The sequence below is a fragment of the Frieseomelitta varia genome, unplaced genomic scaffold, assembly GCF_011392965.1.
Source record: "Frieseomelitta varia isolate USP_RPSP 00005682 unplaced genomic scaffold, Fvar_1.2 scaffold_264, whole genome shotgun sequence".
Lineage (NCBI taxonomy): Eukaryota > Metazoa > Arthropoda > Insecta > Hymenoptera > Apidae > Frieseomelitta > Frieseomelitta varia.
Window position 1 is genome coordinate 359053 of NW_025109995.1, and position 25585 is coordinate 384637.

The 25585-nt window shown below is 25.8% G+C and overlaps 1 protein-coding gene across 1 annotated transcript in view; it reads left to right on the forward strand.

Annotated features, from left to right (window-relative positions):
• The window catches only part of LOC122528831 (laminin subunit alpha-1), a 370357-nt gene that overhangs the window by 336167 nt on the left and 8605 nt on the right, over positions 1 to 25585 (forward strand). Inside the window, exons 14-29 of the mRNA XM_043654368.1 lie at positions 12495 to 12601; positions 13040 to 13220; positions 16352 to 16707; positions 17475 to 17672; positions 18015 to 18185; positions 18848 to 19011; positions 19097 to 19231; positions 19900 to 20155; positions 20867 to 21035; positions 21710 to 21931; positions 22229 to 22482; positions 22670 to 22781; positions 22884 to 23028; positions 23155 to 23467; positions 23779 to 23939; positions 24502 to 24640. Coding sequence (XP_043510303.1) covers positions 12495 to 12601; positions 13040 to 13220; positions 16352 to 16707; positions 17475 to 17672; positions 18015 to 18185; positions 18848 to 19011; positions 19097 to 19231; positions 19900 to 20155; positions 20867 to 21035; positions 21710 to 21931; positions 22229 to 22482; positions 22670 to 22781; positions 22884 to 23028; positions 23155 to 23467; positions 23779 to 23939; positions 24502 to 24640 — 3083 coding nt within the window. The remainder of the gene's footprint in view (positions 1 to 12494; positions 12602 to 13039; positions 13221 to 16351; positions 16708 to 17474; positions 17673 to 18014; positions 18186 to 18847; positions 19012 to 19096; positions 19232 to 19899; positions 20156 to 20866; positions 21036 to 21709; positions 21932 to 22228; positions 22483 to 22669; positions 22782 to 22883; positions 23029 to 23154; positions 23468 to 23778; positions 23940 to 24501; positions 24641 to 25585) is intronic.

Below are 25585 nucleotides of genomic sequence, written 5' to 3' on the forward strand. Positions count from 1 at the left end.
CTGTCATTTATGCGAAAAGAATATTATAAATTAGAAAATTTTAATGACATTAATTTTTAAAATTTACCGTTATAAATATATAATTTAAAAATTACAGACACGCGTTGTATATTTTATATCTGATTTTATTTGCTTATCACTTATTATACGTATGTTATGAATTAAATGATTCATTTCTAAAGATTATGTTCCGAGAGTCTAATTCCCAGATATACAAGGTGTTTCACGAAAACCAGGTCACCTGAATATCTTCTCTAGTGGTAATAGTACGAAATTTGTTCCTGACGCAACTTAAATTAATTGAAAAGACGAATGAAGAATTATTTTTCTAAAATATCATTTTTAATGTTTTTTTCAAGATCATTGACATTTTTTATGTAATAAATGAGTATTTTTTTTATTATTATTATGTGTATAGTATCTATTTTATTCTATTTTATATATATATATATATATAGAAAATAATAATAGAATAAAATACATATATATATATAATCTTGCATGAATTGGCGAAAATTTATTCGTGTACCATATCAAAGCAATTTTCAAGTATTTCAAGAAGCTTATAACGTCTTAGCATCTGGCATCCAACTTCAAACAAAACTCTTGTATTTACTGTTACTACTTATCTCCATACTATGCTATAAAAGAATAATAAATTCAATATAGTCTGAAGTAACGGAGAGAATGTTTTCATAAAAACAAATTCAGAGTATAGATATTTAAAGTAACTTTAGAGACTCTCTGTTTTAGATTGCAATTAGTTTTAAATGAAAAATAATATAACTAATATTGCTCAGTTATGAAACGAATAAAAAATATTATAAAGGAATAGCATTTTACAAATGATTATTAATTATTTTTACATAAAAGATTAATGTAAAAGCCAATAAATAATAAGTAAACAGAAAAAATTTTATAGAATTTTTAAGATGGAATAAAATAAATAATAATTGCCTCTTGTTCTAGTTCACATTGTAGGTAAAAAATCGATTTCACAGAATTTCTACAATTAAATAGAATAAGTAATATAAATAATGAATAAGAATACCATAACATAGAAGTGCAATAAGTAATATAAATAGTCATCTTGTTTTTTTTTAAATAATATTTCAAGAATGATACAACAAAAATAACAGTAATTGTATTTAAACATTGATAAATAATAGATAAAAAATTTATTTTATCCTGCAAACTTATAAATAAAAAGTCTTTCACTGGAAGAATAAGTTAATAAATTATTTTATTAAATTAATAAATTAATAACGTTTTTATTAAATTAATAAATATAATTTAATAAAAAAATTTATAGGCTTTCAAGTATTAAAATACATTACTATGTATAAACAATTCAGAATTCATTATAAAATAAAAATTATCATGTTTTGGAAAAGTACAATAAATATTAATATTTAGAAAAAATAACAAATATCATTTATTTGCATTAAAAGGTTCATCATTTTTTAATTTTCTTTGTGTTTATCAGCTAAAACTGATTTGCAATGAAATTTCATTTATGTAAACTCGTCGATGGATAATTCATATAATACAAGAGTAGTCGATTAATTGTTTCTACTAATGATGATTTTTCGTTCATGTTTAGATATAGTAGAATCTTCCATTACAAATTAATAGAGACAAAAATTTTTGATTAATGAAATTTTGGAATAATATAACTATTTTTGTGATATTAAATTATTTATATGTAAGAAAATTGTCAGTTTATCTCGATATTTGAGAATACTTTACAGAATGCATCAGAATATCTGGGCATAAATTCATTGACAGATTTAGGCTACTAAAGTAAGAAGAAAAGTTCATATAAATATGTGCCTTAAGTAAATTGTTTCTGAGATAGACTCTTCCAATAATTCTCTTCCAATAAACTGAGTTTTTCATTTAATTTTACTAATAACAAAATAAGTAATATAAATTGTTGCACAACAGCATTGAAAACAAATTGAGTTCAAATAGTTAATATTATAGAAATATAAATATTATAAAAAAGTTGTATCTAACAATAAGATATCTTCATCACTCATAAACAAAATGTTGATTTATCACAAAATTAAACATAGTCTCTTGCATTATATTTTATCAACATTGTTTTTTCTTTGTAGCAAAATCATATTTGTTTGACCAACCATTCTTATTATTAACTCAGTGTAACAATTGCTGTTCTCTTCAAAGTGACTTACTCATAAAAGGTAAAATTCACTTGGTTATCTACATTCCTTTTCCTTATCTTTTTTCCGCGATAAATCAAAACATAAAAAGGTGCTTTGCAACGACGTCAGGCAAATTTTCTATGATAATTCTTGTATAGCAGTCATCCTGTACGACTGTTAAGTACCAATTGAATAAGTCTCAGAAATCATAAAGTATTATTCTTTCACGTTGAATCAAACATATTTTAAAAAGCTCATTTTTCAACTATGAAAAATACATAAAACATATTGCAATTATATAAAATAATTTATTTCATTAATCTATAATTATTATTTTATTAATAAATATAAGAGAAAGTATCTATTATTACTCTAATATTCTATCAATAGTATCTAATATTCTAATACTACAAGACATCTATTATTATTCTAAAATTCGGATAATGGAATGTTCGAATATTGGAATATTTGGTTAATGAAGTTTCGTATGTAGGAACAAACGAGTTCGACAAGTAAAAATTCGTTAACTTAATCGATTACAAGTTAAGGTTCAGTTGAAATAAATGAAATTCATAAACGAACTTACTTCCTCTAAAACAAAAGTCAATTCGTCTTAGAATACAGTGGCAGTAAAAAAAAAATTTTTCTCCGCAAAAGGAAAACACGTGAAAATTACATACTAGAAGCAAGCAACGTTTTGACAGCTTAATGGGCAATTAATAACCGCAATAAATTTCAGCAACACGGCCTTGCCAGTTCGACAACATTAACGAGAATGCGGTTTGAAAGCAGGGTAGAATTTCTTGCGTTTTTCATGTTCGTTAACGCTAATGTAAGCCAAAGAGTAATGATCGCTAACAGGTGATAATAATGATTGATGAACGGATCAATCGATTCTTGTGTCTGTTCGTTCAAGATCTATCAGGGAAAAAACGCGAATAAGATGTATATATCGTGGTTGATCGAGTAAACGTAACGATATAATTATATGCAATCAACTGAACAGTAATATAGTTGCGATTACATTGATATATAATATTGCGATTATTCGAACATACGCTCGAAATGGATATACGTCTATACATACGTTTCCTTATATTTTAATTTAATTTAATTATATAATAATTATTTAATTTAAAAATAATATTATATCTTGTGTAGTTACAGTGTGCCTATTTTTTAATATAATATTATTGTTAAAGTATATCATGAGTTAAAATAAGTTTCCTTATTAATTTTTTTTTTCTTTTTAAACGTACAGAAGCTAATTAAATTATTATATTTTAAGTTTATAAATCTTGTAAACTATAATAGTTATAGTGTAAAATAATTATTAATCTTTCATTCAATAAGAAAATAATTAATTTTTTAAATTCACGAATTTTAAATTCATGAATTTTCAAAATTAATACTTTATACTTCGAAACATTATAGTTTTTTTTTTTTTTTTTTACTTTCTTTCATAATACCTAAAACATTTCATTTGAATCGACTCTATCAGTGCTGTTTGGAAAAATATCTCTATATTTTTCGAACACATAAATTATCGATATTAAAATTACTGTTCAAAAATAATAAAAGTATATTGAGTAAGTATATATTCATTGAACATTTTGTAATGTAAAACAGACAAACGTTTTATGCTACCGAAAATTTTAAAAAGATATTTTTGTAATTCCAAGAGATTAATTTATGGCTGTGATAAACAAACAAGCATAGATTTGCAAAGAAAAACATTCCATCTCTGAAGGAGGTATTAAAAGAAACTTGAAAAGATTTGGTTCAAGTAGAAACGATTCTGGAACATTGATAAATAAACGTAGTTAGGCAAGTTCCAGGAAACATATAGCGATGATTTTACTGCTCATTGAGTCACAGAAACTAGAAATATTTTACTGTAGCATACAATGCGTATATATTAGCGTTCTTATTTTAGTTAGTTTAAATGATATTTTACTTAGCATTCGCTACTTTGCCTTGCGAATTTAATTTATAAACTGATTTATACGAAAGCTGAGTGTTATGTTTCAAAATCTATAAAATATTTATAGATTTATAAAAGAAATATTTAAATATTTGTAGAATATTTATAAAAAAACTTTCTTTGAAGAAGCAAATGTAAGACATATATATATAGTACTTGTTAAATCAATTTATTTTAAACAATTTTTGAAAAATTTTATTTTAAAAACTTTTTCAATTACACATCAATGCAAAACATTAACATTACAACTATGAATGACTAAAAATTTGTGTCAGAGAAATTAAAATACAAGGAGTAAAGAAAAGTTTCTAAAAGTTTCTCTTTATTTTTACTTATATTTTAAGAAAAATTATTCAAATCTCTAAAAATATACCGTTGTAAATCTATGAAAAATTACAGACTGGTCATTTTGATTAGTCTGATCCTCTAAAGAAAACTACCTTCGATTCAAGAAAGTTCGTTTACAATCTTACAACCGTTGACACTGCTTCTTCCAACACTATCCATCATCCCTAATCTTCATCAAACGACCCAGCCTTCAAAAGAAACTTTCATCGATTAAAGAAAATTACCGAAACGTATTAAGCGCGCACTGATGTAACTTTCCACACTCACTCTGAGCTGAGTAGAGCGATCAAAATAACTTACGGACAGACATTCACTTCATCGTTCGAGTTGTATATCACTCGAGGTATCTGTTGCGCAAAAAAGACACACTATCTTCATCGCCGATTAATTTTTATCGTGAGATCGCAACAGTATTGTGACACCTAGTCGTGATTACGCTCGTAATTCATCGCATTCCCATTATTTCTGTGTGCAATCTCAACGACAGTATTAATTAAGAACATACAGAGATATTCAAGCGTGACTTCATTTTGTTTCTGCAATACTCGATTGCTAGTTAAATCTTTCCTCATTTCTGTCGTTATACAAACATTTATATTTACGCGAGATCGATCAGAGTGATTATAAAGGTCTGCATACGACTGTTAAGTTGGTTGCATTTCTTGAATGTAGCTTAACTTACGTGTAGTTTCTTGAAAGCATCATACATTTAAGCTACGTAAGTTTGTACGTCTCTCTTAGCGATTACTGTTTAAATACTGTTTAAATTACTGTTTAATAATTTATACTGTCTTATAAAATGCAATCTAATTTATTTAAAACTTTCTAAATAAATAATTTATTTTTAATAGAATTTAAATCAGTATTTCAATTTTTCTGCCATTTTTTTATAATATAACCTGAATAAAGTTACTTTGAAAAAGTCGGCAACCTGGAATTAAAATAATTTAAATTATATTTATTGAAAATTATACGTAAATTATGAACGAAATAATCTAATGGTCTTTTCAATCGGCGTTTATCTTTAATTAATTGATCAATCTTTATTTCAAATTATTTCAAGCTGTTTTCATTGTTCGCAATAAATCGCACTCTGAACAATTTTTTTTTTTTTTTTTGTAACAAAGTTTCGTAGTCATTGTTGAAATTTGCAAATGAATTTAATATGGTTCAATATTACACCATGACTTTGGGAAACAAGAGTTTAAATTAACACATAAATATTTTGAAAATTCTTTCTTACAGGATTTTTCATCATGATGTTAGTAACTAAATTAAATATCATTAACACATTCGTTCAACAATAAAACCAATTGCAGTTCTAACAGCAATTTACATATATCAAAGCTCTCGGTAAGTCGAAAGTAAATACTTATCAAGTCAATAAATCAGACTTTACATGAATTCAAATCTTGAAATAGGAAGTGATCGCAGTGATTAATGGTGCTTTGCAAAATAGCTACCACTGAACTTATCAGCCTAACAGTGTATTGACTGGAGATTACACACCGGAGGAGTCTAATGTATGCAACGGTCAAGATCCTATCTCGCAACCGGCAATTCCCTACGAAAACCACACGGTCTCGATTCGCTGTTTCTATTGCCTTGTACATCCCATTTTTGCCATAATCAAATTACAATTCCACCCAAAGATTTATTGGATATTTCGATAAATCAACCGCGAGTGATTAATCCATTTTAATCATCTACACTCTACTCGTTCGTCAGATCCTTCTATCTGAGTGGATTATGGTTAAATTATTAATTAAATTAATATTTTATATATAATTTATTTGTATTAAATATAAATATTTATATAATAAAATTAATAAAAAATTCTATATAATTTAATGAAAATTAAATTAAAATTAATAATAATAAATCAAAGTGCCAGCAATAGCGGTTAAACTTATATTAATAATTTATTATAGTAAAAATAATTTTATTAATATTATATTAAATTTATTAAATTTAAATTAATATTAATAGTATAAATTTTTATATTAAAATATATTAAAATTGAATAATAAACTAGAATTAGATACCCTATTATATTAATTTAAGAATAAAATTTTTATAATTAAATGTTGAATCATTAAAATAAAGTAATATTTCGGCTTTTTAGGGAAATTTGTTATTTAATTTGATAATTCACGATAAGATATACTTAAATTATATTTATGTATTGTTATTAAAATTTATAAAATAATATTTTAAATCAAAATGTAGTATATTTAAGAATAAATGAATTATAAAATATTTTAACGTCGATAGTTTTCGTTCGATAGTGAAGTGAACAAAAGGGAATCACGATTGAACAGTTGGAACTGATGATCGTATCGGTACCGATACTGTCGATGATATTTAATCAATTCAATACCAGAATACTCGATGGAAAATTATTGCCGATACGTATTGAAGTTTTAGCTATGAATTTTCAATAATGATATAAAGTTGCTCAGTATTCGAACATTAAATATATAAAAAAATCGTACAATAATAAGCTGAGCTTATTTCAAAGCCTAAAGCCTCTACTTTCTATGTATATTATTCAATACACAGTAAGTAAGCAACGTTTTTACCGCATTGTTCAGATTTATACTTTATATTGTAATTTTAACCCAGAAATGTTTAACAAACGTTCAATAATACGAAAAGAAGAAAAAAGAAAAAATCTATGTTTGAATATGAAAATGAAAATTGTAGTGACAGATTCCCAGACAGATTTTCATTCCATCTCTTCCATCTGCTGCATAACATAGAAACATCTTTGGAAAAAGAAAATTAAGGTTGGTAAAAATGTTTCACCCTTTAAAATGAATCCAACTGGATTGTTGTACGATTTTATTTCATGAAGTTTGAACAGTTTAAATTGTCGATAATTTTTCATCAAGTGTACAAATACTTTTGTCCATCCTTGTATATACGTTATTTATGATTACTTTTATAAAATTATCGTTCTATAAATATTATTTCTATAAAATTATCGACATTTGTTCGATACCACATAAAGGTATTGATACCTGTTTTGCTTATTATTTTGACAAAATGTAGTTTCTAAAATAATTCTGAATATTAATGTGAGTAACTCCACTGTTTTTTTAATAAAAATATTGTAAATTTTGTAAAAAAAAGGTAAGAAGAATATTGAAATATTCAACAAATGTTTCTAAAATAATTCTGAATATTAATATGAGTAACTCTACTGTTTTTTAATAAAAATATTTTGTAAAAATAAGGTAAGAAAAATATTCAAGTATTCAACAAATGCTTCTAAAATAATTCTGAATATTAATGTGAGTAACTGTACTGTTTTAAGAAAAATTTCATAAAAATAAAGCATCAGCAAGAAAAGCGATATATCAGCAAAAAGGATTAAGTATTGTTCGATATAGTATCATTTGTAAGCTACTATTGATTACAGTAGTGATTCAGTATCGATCTGGTCATTACTTGGAGCTAATAAAGAAACCAGGTATAGATTTAAAGAATGATCGATATTAGTTACAATTAAGGCGAGCGTCACAGTCAACTTCTAACTAATCCTTCAGCTTTGTAACGAGAACGGTTATTTATTTACCTATAACCAGGCTGAGTACCACATAGGATTAGAGACACGAGATCATTATTTATGCTTTAGCTATGGTTACGTGGCTCTGAAGCGAAGCTTGAACTTGACTGTGGCTGCTTGAATTAATAATCGTATCACTTGTTTGCTGGTGTACCTAATAACTTTGTTTTTATTTCCTGTTTTTTTTTCTTTTTTTTTTTTTTTGCTGCTTAATATTATGATATCTTAAGTCATATTTATGGAAAGCAACTATAATTGGATTGTAAAATTAAAGCAGATCATTCATAATGCTTAACTTAAAGCTTTTAATTATATATTGCATAAATTAAGTATCTCACAGAAGAGATATTAATAACTTATAATCATAATGTTGCTTATTAAATTAATAAATTGAGTAGTAAATAAGAATGCTTTGTTTAATTACAATACTGTATAGTGATATTTTATTGATAACTTTATTTTATTTTTTAAAATTGTGATTATTTAAATTTATTCTTATAATTTATTTTTCACTACAATTTATTTTGTCGGAAATTCCTTTAAATTACATTATTGTATTAAGTACATACTAATTTTTTAAAATTAAAATCAGAATATCTCTTTGAAATAAAAAATTACTGTATAATAGTGCAAAAACATTTCCTACAAAATAAATTTTATATTGCCTTTTATAATAATTTCTAAAAGAATTTTAATTTATATTTGACACAGCAAATAAAAGTCATGGCAAATAAAAAGAATAGTAGAAATGTTTTAATCTCCTTTATTTATAAACCAATTTCACGAATTAATTCGAATTAGGCCAATTAGTACAATTTACTTCATTTCTAACTTTTAAGTGATATCATCGAGTCTTAATTAAGCTACTTGGGTTAATTCAATAACGATTTAGACTAACTCAAAATTACATTACTTAATTTTAAAATACTTCACTTGTTTTGTATACACGGTATATATCATTAATAATGTATATAATCAATTATATAGGATTTAATAAATATTTATACTCAAGTAAATATTATTGTAAATATCTTATAAAATGAATTGCATTCTTTTAAGATTTTTATACAATTGCAAAACTCAATCCATTATTAATATTAATTTACATTCAATCCAGAATTTTGATTTTAATTTCAAAATTCCCCAAAATTACCGCAAAATTATTATAATTACTACAAAATATTTCGAATATTTGTAATTCGGGACGTAAAAGAAAAATTCCAGGATTTTTAAATTCCTGGAATGAAATACATAATTTTGTTATCCGAATATTCTGATATCTAAAAATTATGGGAATTGTTCAAACAGAATATTTATATAATAGATATCTTTTTTTTTGTACTAAACTCACAATATCTCATGTTTTTTATAAATGCAAAAATCCAAGGTGTAAAATTTCATTAGAAAAGCAATGGAACATATAAGAGATTGTATTTAATTCTGTCATAAATCATAAGATATTTCAGATATTTTTCAAAAATAATAAAATTAATAAACTAATAAAATAAAGAAAATAATAATACTAATAAAATAATAAAATAATAAACATATGATATTTTATTTATTACCAATCATTCGTTTACATAGCAGAAACAGCAACATTCTTTTAGAAATCCCAAATATTTTTAAGAATCTGATCTAAATCTGAAAAAAATCCCGTCATGTGCAAAAACCTGAAAATATCTCATAATACAAAATTGCCGATAATACGAGATTCTCGTGAATTTTGGGATACTCAAAAAAAATCGGTATTTTGAAAAGTCGAATAACGTTTTTTTCTTTCTAAAAAATTTTAATAAATTGTAATGAATGAAAATTGTCAATCTTTTTTTTTAAAAAAAAAGGAAGTTTTTCGACAATATCAACTTTTTCAATAATTTTCAAAGAATTTTTAGTTACTTTCGGGACCTGACCTGGACTCATTTCGAGCATCGGATTCCTGATATTTCCGGGGTCTCATACACCATTCGTATTTAACATTACTGCAGTTGTTCCATCCACTATCTCGTTTTCAACCGAAACGATTACAAGTATTATTTCACCGTCTTATACCATTGATCAAATTGAATTTAAATCTACAGTACCTGTTCACGATTTATGGCTACGCCATAAAAATTCCTTGTCGAATACTCTTTCTTCTTTTTTCGTCGCGAAACAAGGGCCGTGAAAGTGCTAACCAGGGCTTATGTCGTTTGAATACAATGCGGCATTCGTTGTGGTGGCATTGCTAATTGCGAAATGCGATCAATCGCGGATCAGCAAACACTAGTCATGCATGACTAGGATTCAAACTGAATAGATGCTGATCGTGATACCTGTAGATTTATATATTGTTACCTAGAAATGAATGGAAGACATATTTCCCTCTGCGTGATTTCATGGCTCGAGAATGAAATGAACCATCAACATGAAACGAAGTTAACGAAATGGATATTATTTTATTTTCTATTTTGATATGTGCCCGTGATCATGAAAGTGGCCTAAGTCATCTATTTCTCGTTTTGAGATATTTAAACGTTTGCGCTTGAATAAATTAAAAAATATTTTTATAATGTACAGCAAAATATTTCAGGATTTATTTGGTCTTGTAAGAATTTATTGTGACTCTGAAATTTTGTGTGCTGCTTATAAAGAAGTATGATTTTTAAAGCTTGAAATGACTTGGACCATTTTCAAAATTAACCGAATGTCTTATAACTGACTTGCGACAATAAGAACAAATTTTATTATAAAAGAAGAATTTAATTCAAATCTATTAATTCACATTTTATAATTATGTTTCTAAGTAATTTTTATCATTTCTTCTCATCCTTCGGAAATGGGATTTTTGGGAGTCTTGAGTGATTTAAAATATTTCTGGTAAATTGATGGGATGCAAGGTAGTATATCCTTAATATCTTTGTATGTTTCTTCTCTGTTATTGCTTTAATGATGGCGTATAATGGAATTAAGTGGATATTTTCGTATATTTTTGGCCAGCATTTTTTGGGTGAAACGTCTAAAATTCATCATCTAAAGAAGTTTTATGGTGCATCTTATATAATTTAGAACAAGGATGATTGTTTGTAATACTATCAGTAGGATACAGACAGTATTACAAACAGATCCAATGTATTAAAGAGTACAAATTTTCTAAGACCGTCTTAAATCTCCGTCCCAGAAATTACGATGGTTGCTGGCCTTAACAATTTCCTTTATTGATAGTTGTCATAAGCAGTTTTTCTTTAATAAGTAACCTGTTTATGAGTAACCGAAATAAATTTCTCTTATCATCAATGATGATTATTGGGCCCTGAAAAAATTTTCGATGACTTATAGTCGTTATTTGTAACCAAAAATGTTGTAGTCGAAGAAATAATTGTTAATTATTGTTAAATTAAATAATATTTTTTTAAATTTTATAATTATAATATAATTATAAATTAAATATTATGATAGATAACGGATGAATATTTATATGGAGAACTCATGAACCAATCAGTCACCTCTCCAAATTATTTATGCTATGCAAATGTTCTTTTATTATATTAAAATTTATATTAAAATTGTCAGTCGATGAAATAGCTTAATCATTACAATATAATTATTATAATATTATAACTAGACTATTCTTGATAAGAAATTTGTACTACAAAAGTCACTTTCGATAAAAAATGACTTACACAAATGATTTCTTAAGCTCTCCTTTTTGCTTCTTATAGTATTTAATTTTCAATCAAGTTTCATATTTATACTGGTCACGACACCTGTAACATAAAAAACTATTTTATAATCGTATATCGTATAACTGGATTGTGATAAATCGTAAAACTGGAAATTGTAGAACATTGTCTAGAGTTTGTTGATTTTCTGGAATATTAGTTTCAGAAATATACCGTTTGAATATCCGATAATAATTAGTTACCATATTAGCGTTTTATTTTGCATTTTTTTTTTATACACATTTACATGCACTTTCCCTTACACATGCAAAGATATTTTTCGAATCATTGCAAAATTATTCACGGTTAATTAAACAATATTTGCCTTCACCATTAGACTATATATAATAAAATTCGATTTATCCAATATCTTTTATACACGTTAAATAATACTTCTATTTATCCAAACACAGTATTAATTTATGTAGCCAAAAAATATACTTTTTGTAGTCTTTATTGAATTTACTATATGTCAATTTTGATTGATTGTTTTGGATTAGCTTAGTAGCAATACTAAGAACAACAAATAAAACTTATTTGATTCTTCTAAATTTTCTTATTTTTTTATAAAAATATGTGAAATAAATATTTTTATAACTTTTTATAAGTTACAAATATTTTGTATTATACATATAAGGCAAAGGTTAATCGTAAATTGTAGAATATATAAATTGAAAAAATAAAAATATTATACAAATGATAATCTTCTTAAACATTTTCAGGATGTCGATGTAATCCTATTGGTTCAATAACCACTGCCTGCGATATCATAACAGGACAATGTCAGTGCAAACCTCATATTACTGGCAGACAATGCGATCAATGTATGGTGAGTAGAATATATATCATACTTAAATTGAATCAATTTGAGTAAAACATATATCATACTTAAATTGAAATAAATATTTTTAGAGTAGTGAAAAAGGTATAGTGAAAATATAAAATTTAATATTCTACGAATATGATAACAAGCGATTTAAATTACTATTTATGATCTTACTATTATTAAATTAATTGGAAAATTATTTAAATTAAAATTAAACAAAATATATAATTTAATAGTTTCTGGAACTTTACGTCAGAACTATCACAAGAAATATTTTGATAATGTATTAATATATTCGGATAATATAATTATTGATGACACCTAGTTTAATATATAATTGTAATCAATTGAATTAACATAATTGTAATAATTATAATCAATTTCGTTAATTGAAATTGATTATTTGTAATAAGCTTTTCCTATTTTTTCAATCTTGTTAAGGTTGGTTTCTGGGGTTTGCCAAAGGGAGCAGGTTGTGCTCCTTGTGGATGTGATCCTATAGGAGCATTCAATTCTTCTTGTCACGATATAGGGCAATGTTACTGCAAACCAGGAGTGAGTGGTACACGTTGCGACGTCTGTTTACCTGGATATTATGGATTCTCATCCAACGGATGTCAAGGTACAGTTTCAAATATTTCAATAACTATAAATAAAAGTCGAATTGAAAAAGCGATAATTTATTTCTGAAAATGATCATGCAATAAAAGAATACATCTATAAATGTTACCGTGTCTATAAATGTAACCGTAAATGGTATCGAGTCATTTTTATTTGAAGAATTCTTTAATTATATAGGTTTTATTGTTAAAGTATTTATATATTATAAGTATTTATATATTAGCTTATATAAGTTAAAATATTATATGAAAATACGTATTTACAGCAATAATATGTCTTGTTTCACATTGTGCATGATACTGCTAATTTAAAATATTAACTGAAAATGACAGTTGACCTTTGCAATATAAAGTATTTTATTACATTTTTTGAAAAAATTATATATGTAATAGATATGTTAATATATGTATGTTAATAACTACCTATTAAATAGGTATGCTAATATATGTATAATAGGAGAGATTTTCAGTTTTTGTCATTTTTGTTTAAGTTATTTGATAAGAAATATGATAAAATATGTGATCCTTTTTTTTCACATATTGTAAATGTTAGATCTACTTTATCGATCTATTTTAATCGCGACATCTCATGTCGGTAAGTGTACAACTAGTATATACGTGAACCAAATTTGACAAAAAGGCAAAGGAATGTGTTTTCTTGGGATACTGCACGGAAGGGATATAGAATAACAGATCTGAGAAATCCAAAACAAATTGTAAAGGCACGAGATGTGAATTTTGTTGAAAATGAAGTATCAATCTTGAGCAAGAGGACTTACTCATTGATAAAACTATTACCCTTTCGGTGAATGGAACAACGGAGAACGAAGACTATGAAGATTCAACTCAATCCATATCCGAAGATCCAAGTGCAACTTCTACTTCGGAAACAAGCTTCAATTCAAAACTTGAAAATATAATTGAACTCGAGCCACAAAAACACTCGACGCCTGCACCAAGGAGATATCCGGAAAGGGAAAGAAAAAGCAGACAATTCCCTGGGACGACATCAAACTTTTTTTTTTCAGTGATTTCACAAATCAGTAAGTGAGGCACTGTCTGGACCTCAGAAGGATAAATGGAAACAGGCAATGATCAAACAATACATAAGTACGGAACGAATGATCGGTGATATTTTAACGAAGCCGTTAACTAGTAACAAGCATGTTAAATTCACCGAGTGCCTGGAATTCGAAGATATAGCGATTAGGAGGAATGTTAGATCTACCTTATCGATTTACTATAATCGCGACATCTCGTATCGGTTGTACATTTATAGTGTACAACAAAGTATGTATGTGATATGCGTATATGTATTATTTTTATAAGCAGCTCGAACGTATTGTCAATATAAAGCCACACTGCGCTATGCGTTCCAACAGTAAGTGAGATTTCAAAAGAAAACATACAAAATAAGTTAGAAAATATTTGTTTGATGAAATCAAAATATGTCAATTTATCTCACTGCTCACAAGATATATAAAATATTTTTATATACCTGTACTAGAATTTCGTTTATTCGACAGGAGACAATCCATTCAGGTAATAGAGGCTCACTAGCTTTCTCTACATTCTATTCTTAGTTATTTACATGAAAAAAAGTAGATGAGGATAATTGAAATTGATCAGTATGAATTCCCATATCTGAGGCTAACATTAACTGATATAAAAAAGGTCCGAATAAACGAAATTCTATTATACTAATAATACTTTTATTACTTAAAATATATTGATGTCTTTTTGGATTTTCATCATGTATTATTTTCGTGTTTTTCCTTTTTCCTATATTTACAGTATATCAGAAATTCTCTAATGAGAATTTTAATAAAAATATCGCAGATAACTTAATGGACATAAAAGATTAACTAATGCTAACATCAATATTCTATCATAATAAACAATAAATGTCATACATTTCGCACTAATTAAACTTCATATATATATATATATTATTACTTACAGTGTCAATTTGCCTTGGTTTCTTCCTTATTGTATCGCTCATTTGCGCAGAAGGAGAGACAACTTGAAAAAGTATGTTTAATAGAAGCAAGAAATTATACTTTAATATGATGAAACATTATTTTGTTAATCAAAGAGATGATATTCAAGGTAATACGAGATACTTTCATCTGCATAAACACGGATTTATTGATCAATGATGATCAGTATAAAATTTTAAGCATAATAAACTGTTAATAAGCCATTTATAAACTATTTATGGAATACAGCACAATGTCACATGAATTAGAAAGAACGACATATGTATTTATCTTCTACCTGTCAAATTATAAAAATTTTCATAACTGATATGAAAATGTTTCTACAATACTCTTACAGCAACTTAAAACTCGTGTTTTTAAACGTGCATGACTTTCTTCGCAAGTGAGCGATACAATAAAAAGCAGGTGAACATGTTAATTTTATTTACAGGGCGGGTAGAAAATCGTCGTACAAACGGACAGGGGGTAATTCTACGTAGAAAAATAAGGAAAAAATATGGTATACAATTTTTTCATCCAAGGCTTCGTTTTCGAAAAAATCGAATTTGAAATTTACTCAATTACGCAATGCGATTACCTTATCGTGTATTCTATATACCGGTTGTCTTTGCTCGTGCTAGTATTTATAAACATTGATAATGATAGGATACTGTAGGAAATAAATTTAAATAAATAAATTTTTTAAATGAAAAGTATTCGTGCCGGATAGGTCGTGGCGGTAAGATACGCTGGACTTCAAGGTTTCCGGACCTCACACCACTGGACTTCTACTTATGGGGACATGCTAAAGAAGAAATGTACAAAAATAATATTAACATCATTGTACAACTAAAGCAAAAAATTCTTCAAGTGTTTGAAGAACTAAAAAATGATAATACGTTACAATCCGTTCAGTTTTCTTTAATTCGTCGAGCATAATTATGTATGTAACAACGAGGACAAAATGTCCAACAGTACTTAAATAATAAACATCAAATTCGATTTTCTCGAAAACGAAGCCTCGGATGAAAAAATTGTATATCACATTTTTTCCTTATTTTTTTTACGTAGAATTAACCGCTGGCCGGTTATACTACGATTTTTCACTCACCCTAATATATCTTGAGATAATGTTTGCAATTTTTAATTTTCAGTTTGTGACGCCTGTGTGCGGCCAGGTCACATTTGTGATCCTGATACAGGTCGCTGCGTGTGCCCCACCCTGACCTTCGGTGAACATTGCGACAGATGCAGACCAGGTTCCTGGGACTTAGTCCCAGGAGTTGGTTGCAAACCTTGTGCATGTACCCTTGGCTCTATGAAACCTCAGTGCGACCATCAAGGACAATGTCCTTGCAGAATAGGCTACGATGGACTTAGATGTGAAAAGTGCGCGAAAGGTTATTATGGTTATCCTAGATGTCGACCTTGCAGCTGCAGCGTGGCGGGTACTTTGCAATGTGACAATGGAACTTGCGATTGCAATGATGAAGGACAGTGTCCTTGCAAGGTATATACATTAATCGTTAATCATTACTCGTTTTAAGTATAATTTCTTATAAAAGTTTTTCAAACGTCCATAAGAATTTTTCATGAATATATTATATGTATTATATAAAACATTTTAAAATTTCATTAATATTATAGTGATATTTAACTATTATGATTATATTAGTCAAGTGTGAATCTACGTATATAAAAATGACAAAATATTTAATATCAAACGTACCGCTTTTACTGTAACCAATCAAATGATTGATTATGTAATAAATTTTGTATTTTTACGAAAAAAATACAGATAATTGTCAATTTGGAAACAAATCACAAAATAATCTTTAGTTAATAAGAAAAAAAATTTTATATTTCTTATATATTTTTTTTTTTACTTAACTTGTATATTTTTATTTCTTCTTATATTTTATATTCGTGTATTTTTATTTCTTTTTAACGAAAGTTAAGAAAGAAATAACAATGAATGCAGAATTTTAAATCGAATTTTTAAACTGATCATTTGACCACGCTTGGTACGTTTGGTGTTAATAGAAGTAGGTACACATATAAAAGTTTTTTTAGTAAGTTTTCTATAGTAAGTAAATAAGTAAGTATTAAAGTTATTCTATAATAAATAAGTATAGTAAGGTTTAAATACCTTACAATTTTGCAGTATCCTAATTAGGTGTTGTGGATTATTGTAAATGGAAATTTTTAATAAAAAAAATATATATACATATTTACTAACGTTTTGAGTTATTCAAATATTGTAAATTTTTTATTCAGGAATACGTGGTTGGAAGACAATGTAATCAATGTAAAGAAGGTACGTTCGGTTTAGCATTGAATAATCCAAAAGGTTGTACTGAATGCTTCTGTTTTGGAAGAACAACTTCATGTCAGCAAGCTGACCTTAGTTGGGGACAACGAAGATTAACACGTCCACGAACTCTTTATATCAATGACACTATCAACGATATAATAGTAAGTATTGTCACACAAAATAATAAATTTCTATATGAATTTTTATTTAAATAAATCTTTATCATTCAATATTATAAGAATAAAATTTGTACATTATACTAGTATAATTTAAATCTAAATATTAATATATAATGTTCAAAGAAAGATTTTCTAGAATTGAATTAGTTCTATTTTATTAATCTTTCTTTAAGATGTAGATTAGCAATATGTCTAAAATAAATATAGAATTTTACCAAGCTATGAATAGGATATAATTACATTACAAAAAATTTATTATTGCTATTATTATTAATATTGTAAGATCAAAGAAAAATATTGAACAATATTTTCTTATTTACACAGGTTTCAAAATTTAGATCACGAATATTTTTATCTCCTATTAACGGCGGTTTAAATATGACCAATGGACTTTCAACAATTCCTGACGTTGAAGGTGATGTCACGATACCATCACATTTGTATTATAATTACCCGCTCTATTGGATGCTACCAGAATCTTTTCTTGGTGACAAGGTAATTTCAAATATCTCGAAAAATCTTGCTGAACTGAACTTTACATTATGCAATAAAGAAGTGTTTACAAAAGGAGTGTAACAAATCACTAGAACATAGATTTTCTCAGCTGTAGGTTTTGTATTTTTCAATTATATTTATCAATTATATAATATAATATATATAATTTTTTTATTAGTTTATCGATGCATTTTCTTCAACATTTGCTTTATTATTTTTATATCGTGAAATTTTCAGACAAATTACTTGTTTAAATAATTAATTTGTAGTTTTGTGAAAAGTAAATGTCTTTTATTTTTTGATTAATCAGAAATTAAACATCATGTACAAAATGTAATTTTAAAAAATGGAACGTTAGTTAATGAATCGACAAAGTCTTGAATATATAACTGTATTATACATACCTGTTCAGAATTCTTGGAACACGTGTAATTTATTCAAAATTGGAAAAATTAAATAATATTTTATACAACAAAAATTTACAAAGTATTAACAATTGTATTATAAAATACACATACATAATTGAAAAATTTATTTACAATATTGAAAGTAAAATTAAGTATTGAAATATCCTAAAACTTTTACGGTATGCAGTATACAATAAAAGAATGCTTATACAATTAAAAGAGAATACAATTCATTAACATCATTTATAATTTAAGGTTGTATCCTATGGAGGATTTTTAAGATTTACAACTTCAACTGAGGGTGGAATACCTTTAAGATCAAATTTTCAATATCCAATCGTGCAACTGCAAGGAAATAATAAAATCGTCTTAGAATACTTTTTACCTGTATCTACGGATACTAATCATTACGAAGTTAGGTAATATTCAATTTTAACTAATAGATCAGAATTCTTAACTTGAAATTCTAATAATAATAAATTAATGTTTGGTTTTTCATTTTAGATTTCACGAATCTTTATGGCAATTACAAAACAGGCCTGACTACAAAGTTACGAGAGAAGTTTTTATGGTTGCTTTACAAAATTTGCAATATATTTTAGTAAAAGCCTCCGATAATGCAGAATTTACAAAAACAACGTATGTTTTACAAAAACTTTGTTATTTGATCACTTAATTAATTAAGTTGCTTTTCCATTTTTTCTTTCATAATGTAAAATATTTGAAATCGAATTTTCAGAATATAAAAAATTTTACTTTTAACTAATGAAAACAACGTAATGTAGAAAGAATCTTTCTGTTTAACCCTCAAAATATAGTATCGTTGAACTACAGTGATTTATATTATAATATATAATTATTATATATATATATATATATATTATAGTATATAAATTATACTATATAAATTAGTAATTATATTATATATATATATATATATATATATATATATATATATATATATATATATATATTATAGTATTCAAATTTAGAAAATTAATAGAAGTAATAAATAGAATTAGTAATTGGGTTAAATTAAAAATTCCAAAATTAATTAATTTAATCCTAAATTATTATAGTTGGTAATGGCCAATAATATCAATTAAGAATTGGAACCTATTATTTATACAATAATTTCTTTTGAAACTTGCAAAACTAACTATTCTTTCACATATGAAATTCCTTCACACTGTATTTTTCCGTTATTTAATTTTTGTTGTTTAATTTCCATTATAAAATTTTTTACTATATAAGACATGCCAAATATATTGCATTATTAATATATTATTATATCTATTAAATTTTAGCTTACTAGAAGCTTCTATAGACGCTGCAGTTTTAACTCCCACGCATATACCTCAACTTGCTATTGGTATCGAAATTTGCCAGTGTCCTCTCCAATATAACAGCACATCCTGCCAAGATCCAAGTATCGGATACTATCGATGGTATAACAACACAACTATCACATCGACCATTGTTATTGATCTTATTGGAGAAGCAAAACCCTGCCAATGTAATGGAAGATCTGATATTTGCAATATAGAAACAGGACATTGCCTGGTAAGATGGCTGAATGAAATTTTGCACTTTAAGAAGAAATTATTTAATTATGTCTGGTGTTCGAATTTATGTTACAAAGAATGTTAGACTTTTTTCTATGACTTATAGGTACTTGTATTTGAGAAATTTTTTAAAATAAAATAATTAAATGGAATTATAAAAACATTGTTTAAAATAACAAAGACATTCAAAGATAAAATAAAATCTAATAGTACTTAAAGGAATGTAAAAGTATTATGTTAAAAGTGTTTGGGATCAGATACGTATTCTAATATCAATTTACTTACTTCTTGGAATTATATATATAATTATTAAAAAATTTTTTTATAAAGGACATTAATTTAAAAAGATTTTTATAAGTATATGTAATTTTTTATAAAATTGTGAAAATTTCAAATTTATAAGTTGGCAAAATAATTTTTTTGTTTTTTTACCAAAAAGTTTCTTTAAAAGTTTTGTCTTTTTATCAAAAAGTTTCAAGAAAGAATATGTGTTGTACATTAATACTATGAGGACTGATGGTATCATATAATTCAATTATTTGTGACTAGTGACATTACTATAATGTCTATAGTTTTCAGTAGTTGTAAATTCTTAACAGAATTTATCGTCCCGCAATAAAAGTTACTCCCAATTCTTCTAATGTTAATAATAATATAAATACTAATATTGCTTTAAACTTCTATAATAAAGTTAATATTCTTGTTCTAGAATTGCCAAGGAAATACCGCAGGATCAAGATGCGATGTTTGCGCAGACAGCTTCTATGGACACCCAGACTTTGGTTGTAAACCTTGTCCCTGTCCACAAGCAGATAAAAGATTTTCAAACACATGTACGGTTCTTGCCAATGCGGAACCAACTTGCGTTTGTAAACCTGGTTTGTATCTTTGTTACATAACAAAAATCTTTTTCGATATATTAATTATAAATTAATTTATAAATTAATTAATTATAAACATTTATCAAAAGATGTCAATCGATGACTCAAAATATAATTTTTGTCTATACTATAAAATATATAAAAAGTATATATTATATTAAAATAGATCTATTTTTAGCATGAAAAATATTGCGTGAACGCAATGTTTTATTTACAATTTTACACTACTATTTTTGAAATAACACTTTTTTCGTCGCTATTTCTTCCATTTGAATTCTACAATTATAGTTTAATATAATATAAATTTATAATAATACATTTATAGTTATAATAATATATTACTTACTACACTATAATTATTTTTTAATTTATAAATTATTATTTATATATAATGATATTCGTGACGTTATGATTAGACTACAGATGTTTATGAAATGTTACATTTTTATAAACATAGATAATTAAAAAAATGAAATCAAAATAGAAATTGATTTCGTCTATTAAATTATTAATCATAATTTTTATGTGTATAATTTTGCATTATATGCTTTCTGTGGAATCTTAAATTTCCTAAAAATGCATTAATATTCATAGTTTAGTTATGATAGATTTTCGTTCTTAATGGATTAATTTATAAAAAAAAATTCATTTTGCATTCTTCATGTGCATAGGTTACACTGGCAGAAAATGCGAACGATGCTCTTCCGGATATTATGGATCTCCGCATGTTCCTGGTGGCAAATGTATTCCATGTGATTGCAACGCTGCTGGAAGTTTGAACGATGAATGCGATACGGAAACAGGACAATGCAGATGTAGAGCTGGTTCTACGGGTCGTGATTGCTCTAAATGTACTGCGTATCGTCACGTTTATATAAATAACGTTTGCACATGTAAGTGAAGAATATTTTACTCGCTTAAAATAAATATATTTTTATACAAAATCTTTTATTTCATTAATGCAGTTTCATAAATAATTAAAAATTATAAATTAAAACTTTAATATTCCAAACTGCTCTTGCTAAAAATAAATTTTAAAAATTATTGTATAATTTACTTAATATCATGCGTTAAAATTGTCTAGTAATATTTATAGAAATTCTAGAAAACAATTAATGTTTAAATAAAAGTTGTAGTGTCTTAAAATTAATTTTTAAATGTTCGTTAATTTCTAAATTATTTTTTACTAGCATGTAACGATAACTGTACCGGTATATTGCTCGACACTGTGGCTGCGCTTTCACAAAAATTAGCAGAAGGCACCACTCATATAGCTAATGGTTATATTCCTCCTCCGTGGGAAGATTTATCTTACATTAGCTCGAATGTAACAACATTTCTAGAGGAAATAAATCTTCAGAATAAACTAAAACAAGAAATGAAAAATATACCCTGGCACGAGTATAGAGGTCTTATGAAACATTTTGAAACATTACTTAGAACTGTATGTATTTAATCCTAATTACTTATATTACATTCTTGAAATCTTAAATATTATTTATTGAAATCTAAGTATTACTTGTTCTTGAAATTTTTAATATTATTTATTTTGAAAGCTTAAATATTATGTATTCTTAAATAAAAAATTTTAATTTTTTTATATAAATATTAAGAATATTTTGATATTTCAGACGAATGAACAAGCCAAACGAGGAGATACTCTAAAGTCTAAAACCAGTGATTTAGAGAATAACATATTTAGTGCAAGAATTGAATTGGACAATCTACGAAAATATATAGAAGGTATTTCTGTTAAATGAAGTATTAAATTTTTAATATTTCATTAAATTTTTCATTTTATATAAATCTTAACTTAAATTTAACAAAATTTTTTTATTTTTGTAGATACAATCTTATTGTTAGATCAATATACAAATGATAACAAAAGGATAGAAATCAAGAAAGCATTGAAAATGGCAAAAATGATTTTAAACGGTTTAAAAGAAGTAAATTTAACGAAGAAGACAATGGAAATCGAAAGTTTTCTCGAGTTAGTATAATCTTTTTCGAGAAGTATTATGTTAATTACTGCAACTTAATTCTATTCATAATAAATATTATTATTTTAATAAAATCATACTGCATTACAATCATGTTAAATTTTAAAAAATAACAGGGATGTCGCAGAATACACTGATTGGTTGAATTCTTTATATGATGGCACGGAACCATTAACAATTGCTCAAGATGATGCTGAAGAATATTCTATAAAACTAACTGATATGAGAAACATCATAGAAAACACAATGGAAACGCTCTTTACCTACGATGGTTTATACAGCAATATCAATCAAACATTTTTAGAAGCTAAAAATCACTGTAATGAGATTAACACATTATGGAACTTAATTAACGCATCCGTTACTGAAGGGGAAAAGTTGACAAATGAAACACATGGTTTCATCATTGATTTTCAAAATAATGTTCAAGTATGTTACTGAATACTTAGATTTGTAATAAATTATCAACAATTTTAAAAAATTTTTTTTTAATGTATATTAAATTATAATATAAAATTATAATAAAATTGCAATAGTTGAAATAGAATAAAGAACTTTTCATAATATATCTTATACTATATTTCATAGCATATCTTACTTATTATGATATATTTTTATTTTATTTTGTAGCCCTTGTATACACAGAAAAATATGTTACCTTAGTTATTAATATCGGTTGCAACTAAAAATAATGATATCGATATATCAAGAAATATTTCAAGAGATATATTACATTACAGGATCTTCCGGAACTACGAAACAAATTAACATACTGGTTTGATAAATTGAGTATGAAGGAAGAACTACTATACAGATTAAATTATGATTATAATGACACTTATGTGATACCTGCGATTACACACGTGAAGAATGTATCAAACTACGTTAATCAGTATGTCAGGTAAGAGAAAATGATTTATTTTTATTCCTATACTTTTAGTTCATGCTATTCGATTGTAACATTAATATTTAGATAGTTAAGCAAATATTGCTATACATTAAATTTAAAAGAAAAGGAACGAGATAAAAATGTAGTGTAATAATTTTATTTAATATTTATATATGTTTATTAGTAAAAAAATTAAAAATTATTAATAAAAAATATTAAAATTATTGAAGAGAAAAAAATAATTTGTTTTAAATTTATACTAGACATATTTATCTATTAAAATACTTGACTATTTAAAATAACTTTCTAAAATTTTTTCGCACTGGTCCTGTGTACTTAAAAGATACATAATTCTAATTATTATAAAATCATTATTATAATATCTTTAAGCTTGAATAAAATTTTCTGGAATACTTGAGATATAAGTTTGAAAACAAAAGAAAATTAAATCATGTGAAATCGTGTGACAGTTCCAGTTGCGAATTAATAATCGTTATTTAGTATTACGTTATTATTTTATGTAATTGATGATCGATAACTTGATAAAGTGCAACTTGGCGTTTCTGCCGAGCAGTCTGTTTTCCGAGACAAAGAACATCGCAGCTAGCCCGCTGAAGGCCAGTCAAGCATACAAGAATATCATCGATAACATAAGAACTGCAAATATAACAACAATGGCAGCTAAAGATATTTCTGAAGATACGTACAATAAGGTAAGGAAATACATACTTTGTAGTCATGGTAAGGGTGAGGAATAAAATACAGATGGCAAAATATTTAATTAGAATGAGACTTTCTAAAGGTATTTTAAGATTCCTGAAATCAAAAATGAAAGTCTTTTTTGTAAATATAGAGCTTTCAGAAGAATCCCTGTACATACATATATCATACAGTATGCATGAATTTAGTATATGACTGAAAAATAAGTATATGTTCATATACAGTAATAATACTTATGAAAATTATTGATATTTCAATCTATTTTAATTTCATAAAAAAGGCATATAGATAACAATCCATTTGATCTTATTTTTCACTATAAAATCTCTATTTTGAGAGCCTACTTTGAGATTTTTTCAAAATAAGAATATTTTTATTCTCAAAAATTATAAAAATTCAAACATTGGGAAATCTGTTCTATGACTAGATCCATCTTAAAGTCTTCCCTTGACGACTGTACAATTTTTTTTGTCATTTTATTGAATTTTGTACATTAAGATTAAATAACAAAAATTCAATCCTATTTATTCAATCCTATAATATTTCGTCGTCTAAGCTTAAGCTTTAAATAAAAAAAAAATCATACAGCAAGTTGAAAGAAAAAATCTTTAAGATCATGGTGAAAAAGTCATGAAAAAGTTTCTTAAAATATTTAAAGTTGAATTTTTGTAATTTTCAAACATAAAATTGTTTTTAATTTTCCACCTGCTAAATAATATAGACATCTTTGTAAAAAAGGAAATTCAGAACTCTTAAAACAGAGACTTTATGTTTTAAGATGAGATCGAATGAATCGTCGTATGCTTTTTTTTACTGTAATAATTTAAAATATTGTCAATTTTCCATAATTTGTGATGCATATAATGAATTCTCCTGAGATTGAACACCTGAATATCTCCTTTATTTTATAATATAAGAAATGTTTTAAAGTGATTGAG